At 42.4% G+C, this 14,479-nt stretch overlaps 1 protein-coding gene across 1 annotated transcript; it reads left to right on the top strand.

Moving 5' to 3' along the window:
- The first annotated feature begins 337 nt into the window (after positions 1-337).
- Positions 338-4,242, top strand: LOC109755533 (uncharacterized). The gene is made up of 6 exons (XM_020314428.4): positions 338-628; positions 711-903; positions 1,163-1,358; positions 1,730-1,933; positions 2,456-2,806; positions 2,897-4,242. Exons 1-6 carry the CDS (start codon positions 401-403, stop codon positions 3,864-3,866), a joined length of 2,142 nt encoding a protein of 713 aa, XP_020170017.1. The 5' UTR covers positions 338-400; the 3' UTR covers positions 3,867-4,242.
- The last annotated feature ends 10,237 nt before the right edge of the window (positions 4,243-14,479 follow it).

The following is a 14,479-nucleotide window of genomic DNA, read 5'->3' as shown; positions in this document are numbered from 1 at the left end:
ACTTTTCCCATCAGGGAAGAACGTATAGCACCATGCATAAGCTTGCCAAATGTTATCAGAACACATTAAATGCACGCCTTGCTCGACCAGTTGTCGTCTTTCACCAATGCATGAGAAGGGTTCGGTCAGAATCAAAATGGAAATCTATTTTTTCGTTGCAACGGGCTTTTTTGCTAGTAGCATATATATGACGCTTAAGGCACGAAAGTAGGACTTCAGGCAAATGATGAGTTGGCTCGAGAGATGGCCCGCGCACCTGGGCAGTTGGGCTTCCAAGCCCATCTCCAGCTAAACCGAAGCACAAAAGCCCACTTTGCCGTTCTCTCTTCCCAGGCTTCGGATTTCCCCCTCTACCTTTGCGCGCCGTCGACGTCGCCGTCGGGGCGGCAAACCCAAAAAAATGGCGCCTCCTCCCCTACACGACCTCACGCACCTGCTCGCCGAGGTGGCCTCCCGCCTCGCCCGCCCTCCCGGCGGCGCGGGCCCCTCCTCCGCGGCCGGCGACTCGCTCTCCGCCAACGTCTCCTCCCTCGCGGCGGCCCTCAACCCCGGCGCCGCCGCCCCTGCCTCCTCCGGAACCAGGGTCCTCGACGCCGCGCTCTCCCTCATGTGCTTCGACCCACAGGAGGCAATCCCCCCCTCCCCCCAACCTCCTTGCCCTCCCCGCGAGCCTTGGTTGGTGCTGATGTGCGTTCGCATTGCATTTGCAGGTGGATAGGGCTCGCCTGGACTGCCTCGTCCGCACCGCCGTCTCCGCGCTCTCCGACTCGGCCTCGTGCCGAGTGGCCCGGACCGAAGACCGCGCCGAGATGCTCTGCGTCGGGAGCTCCGTCTCGCCCCGGGACTGCCGCGAGCTGGTCCGCTCCTGCGCCGCCCTCGTCGAGAAATTGGGGGGCCGTGATGGTGAGATTTCTCCCCTTCCTATGTTCTCCCCGAATAGCATGCAGTAGACTGCAATGCTGCCACTTCCAAATGAAACTGCCACTTTCAAACAAACTTTAGGAGGCTGATGTATTATTAATCATTCAGATCTACATTCCTTGCAATTCAGTGCTCACTTCATGAAATTTTGTGTTCGCCCTCTCACTTCCTCAGGCTGTAGGTTAACAGTATGTTACTTGTTTCTGTTGATGTTCATGTATTGTGGCTTTCTTTTGTGCAGTTGCGGGGCATTCCTATGATCTGTTGCACGCTGCTGTGAAAACAGCCCTGTTATCCCCTCGTTACCAGTGTCTCTTTCCTTCGCCATATTACAGAGAAGATGGAGAAAGCAGTTGCGAGATGGGTACCATTTCTCTGGATGTAACAACACATCCATCTTATCAAGTGCTTCCAAGTGATGGCTCAATCCCGCCGAGGTATGCTTGGGACAGTTATACATGGACTAACATAGTACTAGCATTAGCTTTAAGGATGTTGTATGATATTCGTTTACATTGAGCTGTCTTCTAGTGATGTTTTGGCTGCGAACATGATATAGAGTAATAGCAATATATGCTAAAGTCCAACTGGATTCCCAGAAATGTACATTGATCTTAACCCTCTCTTATAAAAATAATTGTACTGTTTTGCGAGTAATACAATCTTGAGTTATTGGCACTTTTTTTTACCTTGTCTGTGCTTACATTAGGTGATCCTTTATCCTGTTGCCTAATTTGAGAAAAAAAATCCTGCCATTCTTTTACGTATTTTACTGATCTGTTTTGCATTTTTGGTTTGTGTGTGGCAGGGTCCATTTGTGGCATTACGACCCATCAATTCTGAAACATGATCTTTCAGAGATGCTACGAGAAGCAATTACAAGGCCTTTGCTTTGTCTGAGAAAAGAATTACATGATCGGGTAGCATGGCGTGTGATTGTAATATGCTTAGTTTGCTCCCCACCAGCGTTCTTGGAGATGCGGTCATTATTCCATATATGGTTTCTTGCGACGTAACTTCACACCTCATAATACTTGTACTAGCTTCTCTATTTTTTGTTTGTGACTCTGAGTTTGTTGTGTTTATGTCAGTTGGCATCTCGAACCATTTTCACACTTGCAATTAAACTTGCACACAGCGCAATTAAAAGTGTTATGTCTTGAGCCTGCAACTAGCAAAGTTGAAGTTCATTATTAGAAAATAGGGTAATGTGCACGGCCAAGTGAACTCTTGAAAGCTTGGATTTAAACTACCTCAAACCTGAATTAACAGATTCATGTTCTGTATCACATTAAAATTCATCATCTGTTAGTTATTTAATCTTCTGTAAATGGAAACTTTATTAACCAGAGAGTTAATTGTTTAATCTTCTGTAGCATTCCTTCCTCCTGTTCTAAATGGTATACCCACAGCACTATTATGGATCCACACGGTTCTGCATCTTGTCTTAATGCATTACACATTCTGGGCTTCTTGTTTGTGGAGATTTCTTTTACAATTTTTACTTATTCATGTATATTATTTCTGATTGCAGGGGTATGGGTTCTGTGCTAGGACTTTGCACAGCAGTGGTATCATCAGTAATAGATCTTCTTCTCGAGCCTATGGGATGGGGAATATCCATGGAACTGGGACAGAAATTTCCCTTTACACATGCTTATTTCCCAAGCCAACAAAGGGATTTGCTTGCCATACTAACTGGACCCATATCATGCAGACGATTTTTGGATCTTGTTTCTTATATAGAAGTTACGGTTTTCTTGGGTAAAACAAGCAGCGACGACTCTTCATGGAAAAACATACAATCACAACCACCAAAAGGGTCACACTTTGGCAAGAAACAACCATCAAAAGGATTGGTCAAATTCATATACAGTTCTGCTTGGTATGCTTATTAACATGCAAACAATAATATCCAGATATTTAGCATGCTGTTCAACTCAAAGCTAATTGCTCCTGCTCTGTGGTGCTGCAGGTTGACAATTACGAACTTCCCTACCTGGTTCAATTTTGCCACTGCTCTACTATTTCACCAGGAAGGTTCACAAGGTTATTTATCAGAAGTATTATCTGAGGAGAAAACTGCTGAATCAATAAGCGATATCAGTCTTGCTCAGAGGGCAGCATTTTACCTTTCGTGGGTGTTATGCCCTTCTAATGTTGATGAATGCCAGTTGCTAGCTAAAAATATGGTGGAGTTATCACATTCTTGGGCCAGGAACAACAAAAGACGCCCAAGTTATGCACACCATACCAGTACAGTAAATCACAGGAGGAAACTGCGAGTACCCACAGTTCGGGATACAGAGAAACTTAATGTGTCAACCAACCCTGTCAGTTCCCTTATCAAAGATTTTGATGATCGCTGTGTGAAGTTTTGTCGCATAAGTGCTGTCAGTCAAGTGCAAGGTGCAGAACAATTAGACGTCCCTCTCTCATGCCCTAATTTTCTGCATCTACGGGTTCCTTTAGGGGTGTTGCTTGTGTCCTCTGCTTGTATTAGTGAGCAAGACTGTAACGTGCTTCTGCACTACGCAAGCACTGGTCTGGTTATGGAGTCAAAGGAAGGGCAGACAAAAAGGAAAGATCAGGCTGGCAATGATGTTTTTTCATCTAGTCGTGGAGGTTCTAGTGAAAGATGGGCTTTAAGTGGTGCATGTCTCATCTTTGGCTGGCTTGACATTATTGAGGATATGTCCGCAGTGATCTTTGAATGTGAAGATACATGTCGTCATTTTGTCAGTCAACTCAGAACCAAGACAGGCCCATACCTGCTGAAGTGTGTAAATTTATTGCTGAATGAGGCGGGCCATGATAAAGATTTTGTAATCGATCTTCGCGACAAATTGTTAAACTGGACTAATAAAGGGCAGCGTTTTGATGGTTGTGAGGCATTCAAAGACGTCATCGTTCAAATGAACGCAAAAATTCAGCCCTCTTCATAGCAGTGATCAGGGATTTTATGTAACTGTGATTGTGTCCGGATGGGTTCCTGGTCTCCTTTTGGTGACTGTACGGCTGGACGTGAACTGTGGAGTTAAAACATATCCATTCAGCTCTTGGTCAATCTTATCAGAATTCTGTACAAGAAGTCCTAGCTGTTCAAGCAGTGCAACTGTACAAGCAATTCTGATCAGTTCTACCCATGTAGATAATGTTGTAAAGTAGCATCTGTCAGGTTTAGATATTGTAAAGTAACATCTGTCAGGTCTTGATAGTGTAGAGTAGCATCTTAGAGACATAAATTAGGCCATGCAAAGTAGTAATACTGTATTCATGTGCAAATTTATCTGTCGGCTCCATTCTGAATGTTTCCAGTTCATTTCTTCTGTCATGGCTAAATAGATTCTTGTGTTTGAATTATAGAAATTAAATGGTTGTAGTCATCAGTTTATATTTAGTACAGCTATCATCAGTTACTATAAATTTCCTACCCGTTTGCAGGAGATATTTGATATTCTTATCTTGACTGAGCAACTGATGTATATTTTACATGACATGCACAATTGCACATGTTACTCTGCATCTCTCTACTTCTCTTGCTGCTGCACTGCAGTTACTGAGCCAACTATTCTTGATGTGCACTAACTACTTCACTGTACCTGTTCCAGTGCAAGCATTTGGTGTTGCATTATTGCAGCTTTGAGCTGCGTGGGTGATCGAACTGCTTTTGTAATGGAAATGACCTCAATATACTTTCCTATTTTACTCTTATCTTCTGGTCTGCCTTTTTTATGGTCCTATAAAGCAATTTGTAACCACGTTGGTAAACTTTATCATTTTCTTTGCTGTGCAGATTGCAGACCACCGAGAAAAAGGAAAAGTCAAACAAAATTAAGGAAACTTCACCCAAACAATGGAATCACAGTTTGATTTAGTTTGTTAGTGCTATTTGTGCCATACAGCAGTTCCAGGTAATTTATTTCTGAAATTAGTTTTCTTGAGTTAATGTTTCCTCTTAATTATATATTTCAACTTTGTTACTCGGCAATTAGATATGGTCAACTAAGACATTGATATGTTTGCACAGCCTATTTAGTAGAGCTTGTGACCACACTGAAGAAGTTTTTTAAGTGTGCTTCTCTTGTTACATATGTAAAGTAGAAAAACTTATGAATGACAATACTTACCTTCTGATCATATTATTAAGGTATCTGGATATGATGGACAAAAATATAATAATATGTTTATTTTGTAGGGCATAATTTTTCTGAAATACCTTCATATATGTATGCAGAGAGAATACAAAATTTCAAAAGCTTGCATCCTCCTCTACTTTACATATCTTGGAAAGTACAGTCTATTAACTTTGGGGGCTTTGCTCAGTTTAAGATCTAACTGCTCCTTTTATCTAAATGTCGCACAACTGGGGTTATTATGCAGCTCGTACTTACATGCTTCGAAAGCCCTAGCTGATCTGCTTTTTCGGCTAGGCGATCTTTTATTGTTAGTCAACACTCGGATATATAGCAATTTTTAGAATAGTAGCCTCTTCTGACCAAGTGGCACATATTATGTGGCTGAAATGCCATTCAACAATACATCAAAATCACAATTATAGTAGCTGCTTGTTTTTGCTTGTTAAGGAAAAATGCATGTGCAACCGCAGTGCCAAATATGTTTGTGGAGCAGTGCGTGGCTGCACAAGTTGCACATTAATGTACGCAGCGACCGGTGCCACTTGTAACCGTTCATATCTGGGCAGCTGCTGCATCACATCGATCGTGTCCGAAAGACTAGGAACCATTAACTGTACTCTGTATATCCCATGGTTAAGGTTCACCCCGTATTAATCAGTGACGTCGACACATGGATGACGGCCATTCAAACATGCACTTACTTTGGGCAGTCTTAAGAAAAAGACACCCACATCTTGAATATCTGTTTATATTGCAAAACAATTTCTCAAACCCAATGAAACTGTTATTTTATTTTTTTGATTGACTGGTCGAAAACAAACATTAATTTTTGCTTATTTGATCGAAGCATTTTTGAAAATTTATTGTCAAAGTTTTAATTTCTTTTACCAAAAGTATGCCTAAAATGTCATGCTTGTGTGTAGCCGATCTAATAAATTATACTCCAAGTTCATCTTGTTTTAGTCAGTTAGGGCGGTACAGCCTTGCAGGTAGGTAATTAGGGTTTCATCAACACACAATAGCACCACTGAAGACGCCCTGGAACCTACCTGCATAGTGATGCAACAAGCTGGAGGGGTGGCTATTAAGCAATTGAACTGTACGATCAAGCAGTGAGTGGACCATAAATCATCAATTAAGCCAGCCATATGTCAGAACCAGTGGAACGTATGGTTCTGACTTGTGTAAATATATGACCTTCAGTTTTAATGTATAGTAGGATAGATTTATCAAATTAGATCAAGGATTATTCTGTTAGTTATGGTCTTGCAGTAGAATTTATATCTTGCTAAAACCTAATAATGGTGCTACGAGACAGTTGCTAAAACTTAATACATTTGTTATTTTGTGGAACTATATTTGGAGAAAATTACATATAAATTTCACACATCATTTATAAATAACTTGTGGAGTGGATGTTTAAGAAATGTTTGAAGCACAAGATTCGCACATTGTACTTCCAAGTTCATTCATCTAGTGATTTTTATTGCGGCAATCAACTAATGATGCATCCTTGTCGTTCGGGTATCGTAAACACACAATAGCACCACTGATGACGCCCTGGAACCTACCTGCATAGGCATAGCAATGCAACAAGTTGGACGGGTACGGCTCATGCACCGGCGCATAGTTGTATGAAAGTGAACTATGGATACCATGGGTTATCAATTAAGTTAAGCTGGCCATATATTGTATTAAACCATTGGAACGTGTGGCTGTGACTCGTGCAAAGATATGACCTTCAGTTTAACTGCACAATATAACGTATGCATCAAAGTCGAACAAATCGGTTTACAAAAGGGGCAAAATGCAATAACCAACGAGCTGTCAAAATGTGTAAGACTACCAACGTCCTTCATTGAGTGAATGTATGACCATCTTCCAACAAAACACCATCAAGGAGATGGCCAACTCAAGGGTTTTATAAATTGGCAAGACTTCTCATCCTAGGGCTTAGGGACCGGTAGATGGGACTGAAGTACGTAAAATATCGTTGCGAATCCATCATTGACGGCTAAATCAAGGGTTTTCACCTTGTAGAGCATGAATTGGTTCTTGAAAACGTGTGAGTATCCTCATTATGGAATGTAACCAATGAGGGCCAAATCCCACATATATGCCAAGGTACCCAATAAAATGTGACCCAAAGGACACTAGCACCCCAGGCATTTGTTTGAAGAAGAATGAAGCACCATGGGGGGGGGGGGGGGGGGGGGGCTCAACCCGGGCCAGAGCTAGAGCATTGGAGCAGTGAGAACAAAGGAAACTATAAGCTAGAGCAAGTGAGGAGAGACCTCATCGTTGTTGGTGCCCCTTACTAGGCATTGCAAGACAAAATAAGATGTGATGGCGTCACGTGAGCAGAAACCATAATTTTATCTCCTGAGCGATATACAGACAACTTTGTAAACTTTGACAAAGTTTATAAACAAAAATATTAAAATATACAATAATAAATCAATACCATTACATTCATTATTGAATGTACTTTCACATCATATAGATTTGTTATCGCAAATGTTTATATTTTTTCTGTAAACTTGGTCAAAGTTTACGAAGTTTGACTGCAGTCAAACCTAATATGCAGATCAATTTAAAATGGAGGGAGTAGCATGGGACATGACTTGTGGGTTTGTGGTGTGAATTCTAGGAAAGATTTATTGTGCAACACCGCGCCTTCCCCTCTGGCAGTTGGGAAGCATATGGTTTGTAGCTATAATTCCCTTTCAGTGTCAATTGAGAAGAAGATATCTATTAGTGATCTTATGGCTTGAGGTGCTACCGTGCTCCCAGGTCATGGTGCCACAGCTAAATGTTTCAAAAAGGTCATGTAGATTGGCACAACATATATCCATCATGCAGATTCAGTTCCAATTTGATTCACATGTTGGAAATAAGGAACAGAAATCCAGCTATGAATAGTATCATATTGAAATTCTGCTATAATACTAGTACTTTTACCAGTTAATTGAACTCGTTTTTCTTTTTCCTAGGCAAAAACTCCGCCTATGTTGTCTCAACATAGCCGGTCCCAAGCCCGGGTAAAGGAGAAGGGTTGTGATAGGCTTGGCGAGCCAACGTAAAAACTCAGCCACTCTTATGGAGATGAAACCCAAAAGATTTTCATTGGGGCGTAACCCTCTCAGCGATGCGCCACATCGGAACCCGGGTGTGGTGGAAAATGAGCAAGGGCCGGGCCGTCACCCCCAGGTGGCGCGCCGTATCATGATCCGGATACGGTGGCAAGTGAGCGAGGATCGGGTCATCGCATCCTTAGTGGCGCGCTACATCGGCGCCCGGATGTAGTGGAAAATGAGCAAGGGTCTTCGCATTTGACTCGACGAGTGCGAAGGGTAAGGAAGCTAGCTAAGCCTAGGAGGATTCGCTTAGGTAGCTGGAACGTAGGGTCTCTGACAGGGAAGCTTCGAGAGCTAGTTGATGCAGCGGTGAGGAGAGGTGTTGATATCCTTTGCGTCCAAGAAACCAAATGGAGAGGACAGAAGGCGAAGGAGGTGGAGGATACCGGCTTCAAGCTGTGGTACACGGGGACGGCTGCAAACAGAAATGGCGTAGGCATCTTGATCAACAAGAGCCTCAAGTATGGAGTGGTGGACGTCAAGAGACGTGGGGACCGGATTATCCTGGTCAAGCTGGTAGTTGAGGACTTGGTTCTCAATGTTATCAACGCGTATGCCCCGCAAGTAGGCCACAATGAAAACACCAAGAGGGAGTTCTGGGAAGGCCTGGAAGACATGGTTAGGAGTGTACCAATTTGTGAGAAGCTCTTCATAGGAGGAGACCTCAATGGCCACATGGGTACATCTAACATAGGTTTTGAAGGGACGCATGGGGGCTTTGGCTATGGCATCAGGAATCAAGAAGGAGAAGATGTCTTAAGCTTTGCTCTAGCCTACAACATGATTGTAGCTAACACCCTCTTTAGAAAGAGAGAATCACATCTGGTGACTTTTAGTAGTGGCCAACACTCTAGCCAGATTGATTTCATCCTCTCGAGAAGAGAAGATAGGCATGTGTGCCTAGACTATAAGGTGATACCTGGAGAGAGTGTTGTACCCCAGCATAAGCTGGTGGTTGCTGACTTCCGCTTTCGGATTCGTGTCCAGCGGGATAAGCATGCCAAAGTCGCTAGAACGAAGTGGTGGAGGCTCAAGGGGAGGTAGCTCAGGCGTTCAAGGAGAGGGTCATTAAGGAGGGCCCTTGGGAGGAAGGAGGGGATGCAGACAATGTGTGGATGAAGATGGAGACTTGCATTCATAAGGTGGCCTCGGAGGAGTTTGGAGTGTCCAGGGGAAGGAGAAGCGAAGATAAGGATACCTGGTGGTGGAATGATGATGTCCAGAAGGCGATTAAAGAGAAGAAAGATTGCTTCAGATGCCTATACCTGGATAGGAGTGCAGACAACATAGAGAAGTACAAGATGACGAAGAAGGCTGCAAAGCGAGCTGTTGGTGAAGCAAGGGGTCGGACATATGAGGACCTCTACCAACGGTTAGGCACGAAGGAAGGCGAAAGGGACATCTATAAGATGGCCAAGATCCGAGAGAGGAAGACGAGGGACATTGGCTGATGACCCACAAGTGTAGGGGATCTATTGTAGTCCTTTCGATAAGTAAGAGTGTCGAACCCAACGAGGAGCAGAAGGAAATGACAAACGGTTTTCAGTAAGGTATTCTCTACAAGCACTGAAATTATCGATAACAGATAGTTTTGTGATAAGGTAATTTGTAACGGGTAACAAGTAATGAAAGTAAATAAGGTGCAGCAAGATGGCCCAATCCTTTTTGTAGCAAAGGACAAGCCTGGACAAATTCTTATATGAAGGAAAACTCTCCCGAGGACACATGGGAATTATCATCAAGCTAGTTTTCATCACGCTCATATGATTCGCGTTCGTTACTTTGATAATTTGGTATGTGGGTGGACCGGTGCTTGGGTGCTGCCCTTCCTTGGACAAGCATCCCGCTTATGATTAACCCCTATTGCAAGCATCCACAACTACAAAAGAAGTATTAAGGTAAACCTAACCATAGCATGAAACATATGGATCCAAATCAGCCCCTTATGAAGCAACGCATAAACTAGGGTTTAAGCTTCTGTCGCTCTAGGAACCCATCATCTACTTATTACTTCCCAATGCCTTCCTCTAGGCCCAAACATTGGTGAAGTGTCATGTAGTCAACGTTCACATAACACCACTAGAGGAAAGACAACATACATCTCATCAAAATATCGAACGAATACCAAATTCACATGACTACTTATAGCAAGACTTCTCCCATGTCCTCAAGAACAAACGTAACTACTCACAAATCATATTCATGTTCATAATCAGAGGGATATTAATATGCATAAAGGATCTGAACATATGATCTTCCACCAAATAAACCAACTAGCATCAACTACAAGGAGTAATCAACACTACTAGCAACCCACAGGTACCAATCTGAGGTTTTGGGACAAAGATTGGATACAAGAGATGAACTAGGGTTTGAGAGGAGATGGTGCTGGTGAAGATGTTGATGAAGATTGACCCCCTCCCGATAAGAGGATCGTTGGTGATGACGATGGTGATGATTTCCCCCTCCCGGAGGGATGTTTCCCCGGCAGAACAGCTCCGCCGGAGCCCTAGATTGGTTCTGCCAAGGTTCTGCCTCGTGGCGGCGGTGTTTCGTCCCGAAAGCTTGCTTGTGATTTTTTCCAGGGTGAAAGACTTCATATAGCAGAAGATGGGCACCGGAGGCCTGCCAGGGGGCCCACGAGGCAGGGGGCGCGCCCCCCACCCTCGTGGATGGTGGGTGGCCCCCCTCTGGTACTTTCTTCGCTCAGTATTTTTTATTAATTCCAAAAATAACTTCCGTGGAGTTTTAGGACTTTTGGAGTTGTGCAGAATAGGTCTCTAATATTTGCTCCTTCTCCAGCCTAGAATTCCAGCTGCCGGCATTCCCCCTCTTCATGTAAACCTTGTAAAATAAGAGAGAATAGGCATAAGTATTGTGACATAATGTGTAATAACAACCCATAATGCAATAAATATCAATATAAAAGCATGATGCAAAATGGACGTATCAACTCCCCCAAGCTTAGACCTCGCTTGTCCTCAAGCGGAAACCGATAATGAAAAATATGTCCACATGTTTAGAGATATATAGAGGTGTCGATACAATAAAATATGTCCACATGCATAGGGAATGACTTTCATTCTCTTTCTATCTTCTGCCGTGGTCGGGCTTTGAGTCTTACTCAATTTCACACCTTGTAACACAGACAAGAACTCTTTCTTTGACTGTTCCATTTTGAACTATTTCAAAATCTTGTCAAGGTATGTACTCATTGAAAAAACTTATCAAGCGTCTTGATCTATCTCTATAGATCTTGATGCTCAATATGTAAGTAGCTTCACCGAGGTCTTTCTTTGAAAAACTCCTTTCAAATACTCCTTTATGCTTTCCAGAAAATTCTACATTATTTCCTATCAACAATATGTCATTCACATATATTTATCAGAAATGCTGTAGTGCTCCCACTCACTTTCTTGTAAACATAGGCTTCACCGCAAGTCTGTATAAAACTATATGCTTTGATCAACTCATCAAAGCGTATATTCCAACTCCGAGATGCTTGCACCAGTCCATAGATGGATCGCTGGAGCTTACACATTTTGTTAACACCTTTAGGATCGACAAAACCTTCTGGTTGCATCATATACAACTCTTCTTTAAGAAATCCATTAAGGAACGTAGTTTTGACATCCATTTGCCAGATTTCATAAAATGTGGCAATTTGCTAACATGATTCGGACAGACTTAAGAATCGCTACGAGTGAGAAAATCTCATCGTAGTCAACACCCGGAACTTTGTCAAAAACCTTTTTCAACAAGTCTAGCTTTGTAGATAGTAACACTACTATCAGCGTCCGTCTTCCTATTGAAGATCCATTTATTTTCTATGTCTTGCCGATCATCGGGCCAGTCAACCAAAGTCCACACTTTGTTCTCATACATGGATCTCATCTCAGATTTCATGGCCTCTAGCCATTTCGCGGAATCTGGGCTCATCATCGCTTCCTCATAGTTCATAGGTTCGTCATGGTTAAGTAACATGACCTCCAGAACAGGATTACCATACCACTCTGGTGCAGATCTCACTCTGGTTTACCTACGAGGTTCGGTAGTAACTTGATCTGAAGTTACATGATCATCATCATTAGCTTCCTCACTAATTGGTGTAGTAGTCACAGGAACAGATTTCTGTGATGAACTACTTTCCAATAAGGGAGCAGGTACAGTTACCTCATCAAGTTCTACTTTCCTCCCACTCACTTCTTTCGAGAGAAACTCCTTCTCTAGAAAGGATCCATTCTTAGCAACGAATATCTTGCCTTCGGATCTGTGATAGAAGGTGTACCCAACTGTCTCCTTTGGGTATCCTATGAAGACACATTTCTCCGATTTGGGTTTGAGCTTATTAGGATGAAACTTTTTCTTATAAGCATTGCAACCCCAAACTTTAAGAAACGACAACTTTGGTTTCTTGCCAAACCACAGTTCATATGGTGTCGTCTCAACGGATTTAGATGGTGCCCTTTTTAACGTGAATGCAGCTGTCTCTAATGCATAACCCCAAAACTATAGTGGTAAATCGGTAAGAAACATCATAGATTGCACTATATCCAATAAAGTACGGTTATGACGTTCGGACACACCATTATGCTGTGGTGTTCCAGGTGGCACGAATTTGTGAAACTATTCCACATTGTTTTAATTGAAGATCAAACTCGTAACTCAAATATTTGTCTCCGCGATCAGATCGTAGAAACTTTATTTTCTTGTCACGATGATTTTCCACTTCACTCTGAAATTCTTTGAACTTTTCAAATGTTTCAGACTTATGTTTCATCAAGTAGATATACCCATATATGCTCAAATCATCTGTGAAGGTCAGAAAATAACGATACCCGCCGCGAGCCTCAACATTCATCGGACCACATACATCAGTATGTATGATTTCCAACAAATCTGTTGCTCGCTCCATTGTTTTGGAGAACGGCGTTTTAGTCATCTTGCCCAAGAGGCATGGATCGCAAGCATCAAGTGATTCATAATCAAGTGATTCCAAAAGCCCATCAGCATGGAGTTTCTTCATGCGCTTTACACCAATATGACCTAAACGGCAGTGCCACAAATAAGTTGCACTATCATTATTAACTTTGCATCTTTTGGCTTCAATATTATGAATATGTGTATCACTACGATCGAGATCCAACGAACCATTTTCATTGGGTGTGTAACCATATAAGGTTTTATTCATGTAAATAGAACAACAATTATTCTCTAACTTAAATGAATAACCGTATTGCAATAAACATGATCAAATCATATTCATGCTCAACACAAACACCAAATAACACTTATTTAGGTTCAACACTAATCCCGAAAGTATAGGGAGTGTACGATGATGATCATATCAATCTTGGAACTACTTCCAACACACATCGTCACCTCGTCCTTAACTAGTTTCTGTTCATTCTGCAACTCCCGTTTCGAGTTACTACTCCTTAGTAACTGAACCAGTATCAAAATATCGAGGGGTTTCTATGAACACTAGTAAAGTACACATCAATAACATGTATATCAAATATACCTTTGTTCACTTTGCCATCCTTCTTATCCGCCAAGTATCTAGGGCAGTTCCACTTCCAGTGATCATTTCCTTTGCAGTAGAAGCACTCAGTTTCAGGCTTGGGTCTAGCTTTGGGCTTCTTCACGGGAGCAGCAACTTGCTTGCCGTTCTTTTTGAAGTTTCCTTTCTTCCCTTTGCCCTTTTCTTGAAACTAGTGGTCTTGTCAACCATCAACACTTGATGCTTTTCTTGATTTCTACCTTCGTCGATTTCAGCATCACGAAGAGCTTGGGAATCGTTTCCGTTATCCCTTGCATATTATAGTTCATCACGAAGTTCTAGTAACTTGGTGATAGTGACTAGAGAACTTTGTCAATCACTATCTTATCTGGAAGATTAACTCCCATTTGATTCTAGTACTCAGACATTCTGAGCACATGCTCACTAGCTGAGCAATTCTCCTCCATCTTGTAGGCAAAGTACTTGTCAAAGGTCTCATACCTTTCGACATGGGCATGAGTCTGAAATACTAATTTCAACTCTTGGAACATCTCATATGTTCCGTGGCATTTCAAAAACGTCTTTGAAGCCCCGATTCTAAGCCGTAAAGCATGGTGCACTAAACTATCAAGTAGTCATCATACCGAGCTTTGCCAAACGTTCATAACGTCTGCATATGCTCCTGTAATAGGTCCGTCACCTAGCGGTGCATCAAGGACATAATTCTTCTGTGCAGCAATGAGGATAATCCTCAAATCACGGACCAAGTACGCATCATT

This window comes from Aegilops tauschii, chromosome 7 (assembly GCF_002575655.3).
Source record: "Aegilops tauschii subsp. strangulata cultivar AL8/78 chromosome 7, Aet v6.0, whole genome shotgun sequence".
Lineage (NCBI taxonomy): Eukaryota > Viridiplantae > Streptophyta > Magnoliopsida > Poales > Poaceae > Aegilops > Aegilops tauschii.
Note: the sequence above shows the minus strand (reverse complement) of the source record. Positions and strands in the feature narration are given on the sequence as shown.

What these genes read in the sequence shown, in the direction of transcription:
- LOC109755533 (XM_020314428.4), top strand. Translation starts at nt 401, where the DNA reads ATGGCGCCTCCTCCCCTACACGACCTCACGCACCTGCTCGCCGAGGTG. An exon ending in TGTGCTTCGACCCACAGGAG is followed by an intron (nt 629 to 710) that starts GCAATCCCCCCC and finishes TTGCATTTGCAG; the next exon opens with GTGGATAGGGCTCGCCTGGA. An exon ending in GAAATTGGGGGGCCGTGATG is followed by an intron (nt 904 to 1,162) that starts GTGAGATTTCTC and finishes TCTTTTGTGCAG; the next exon opens with TTGCGGGGCATTCCTATGAT.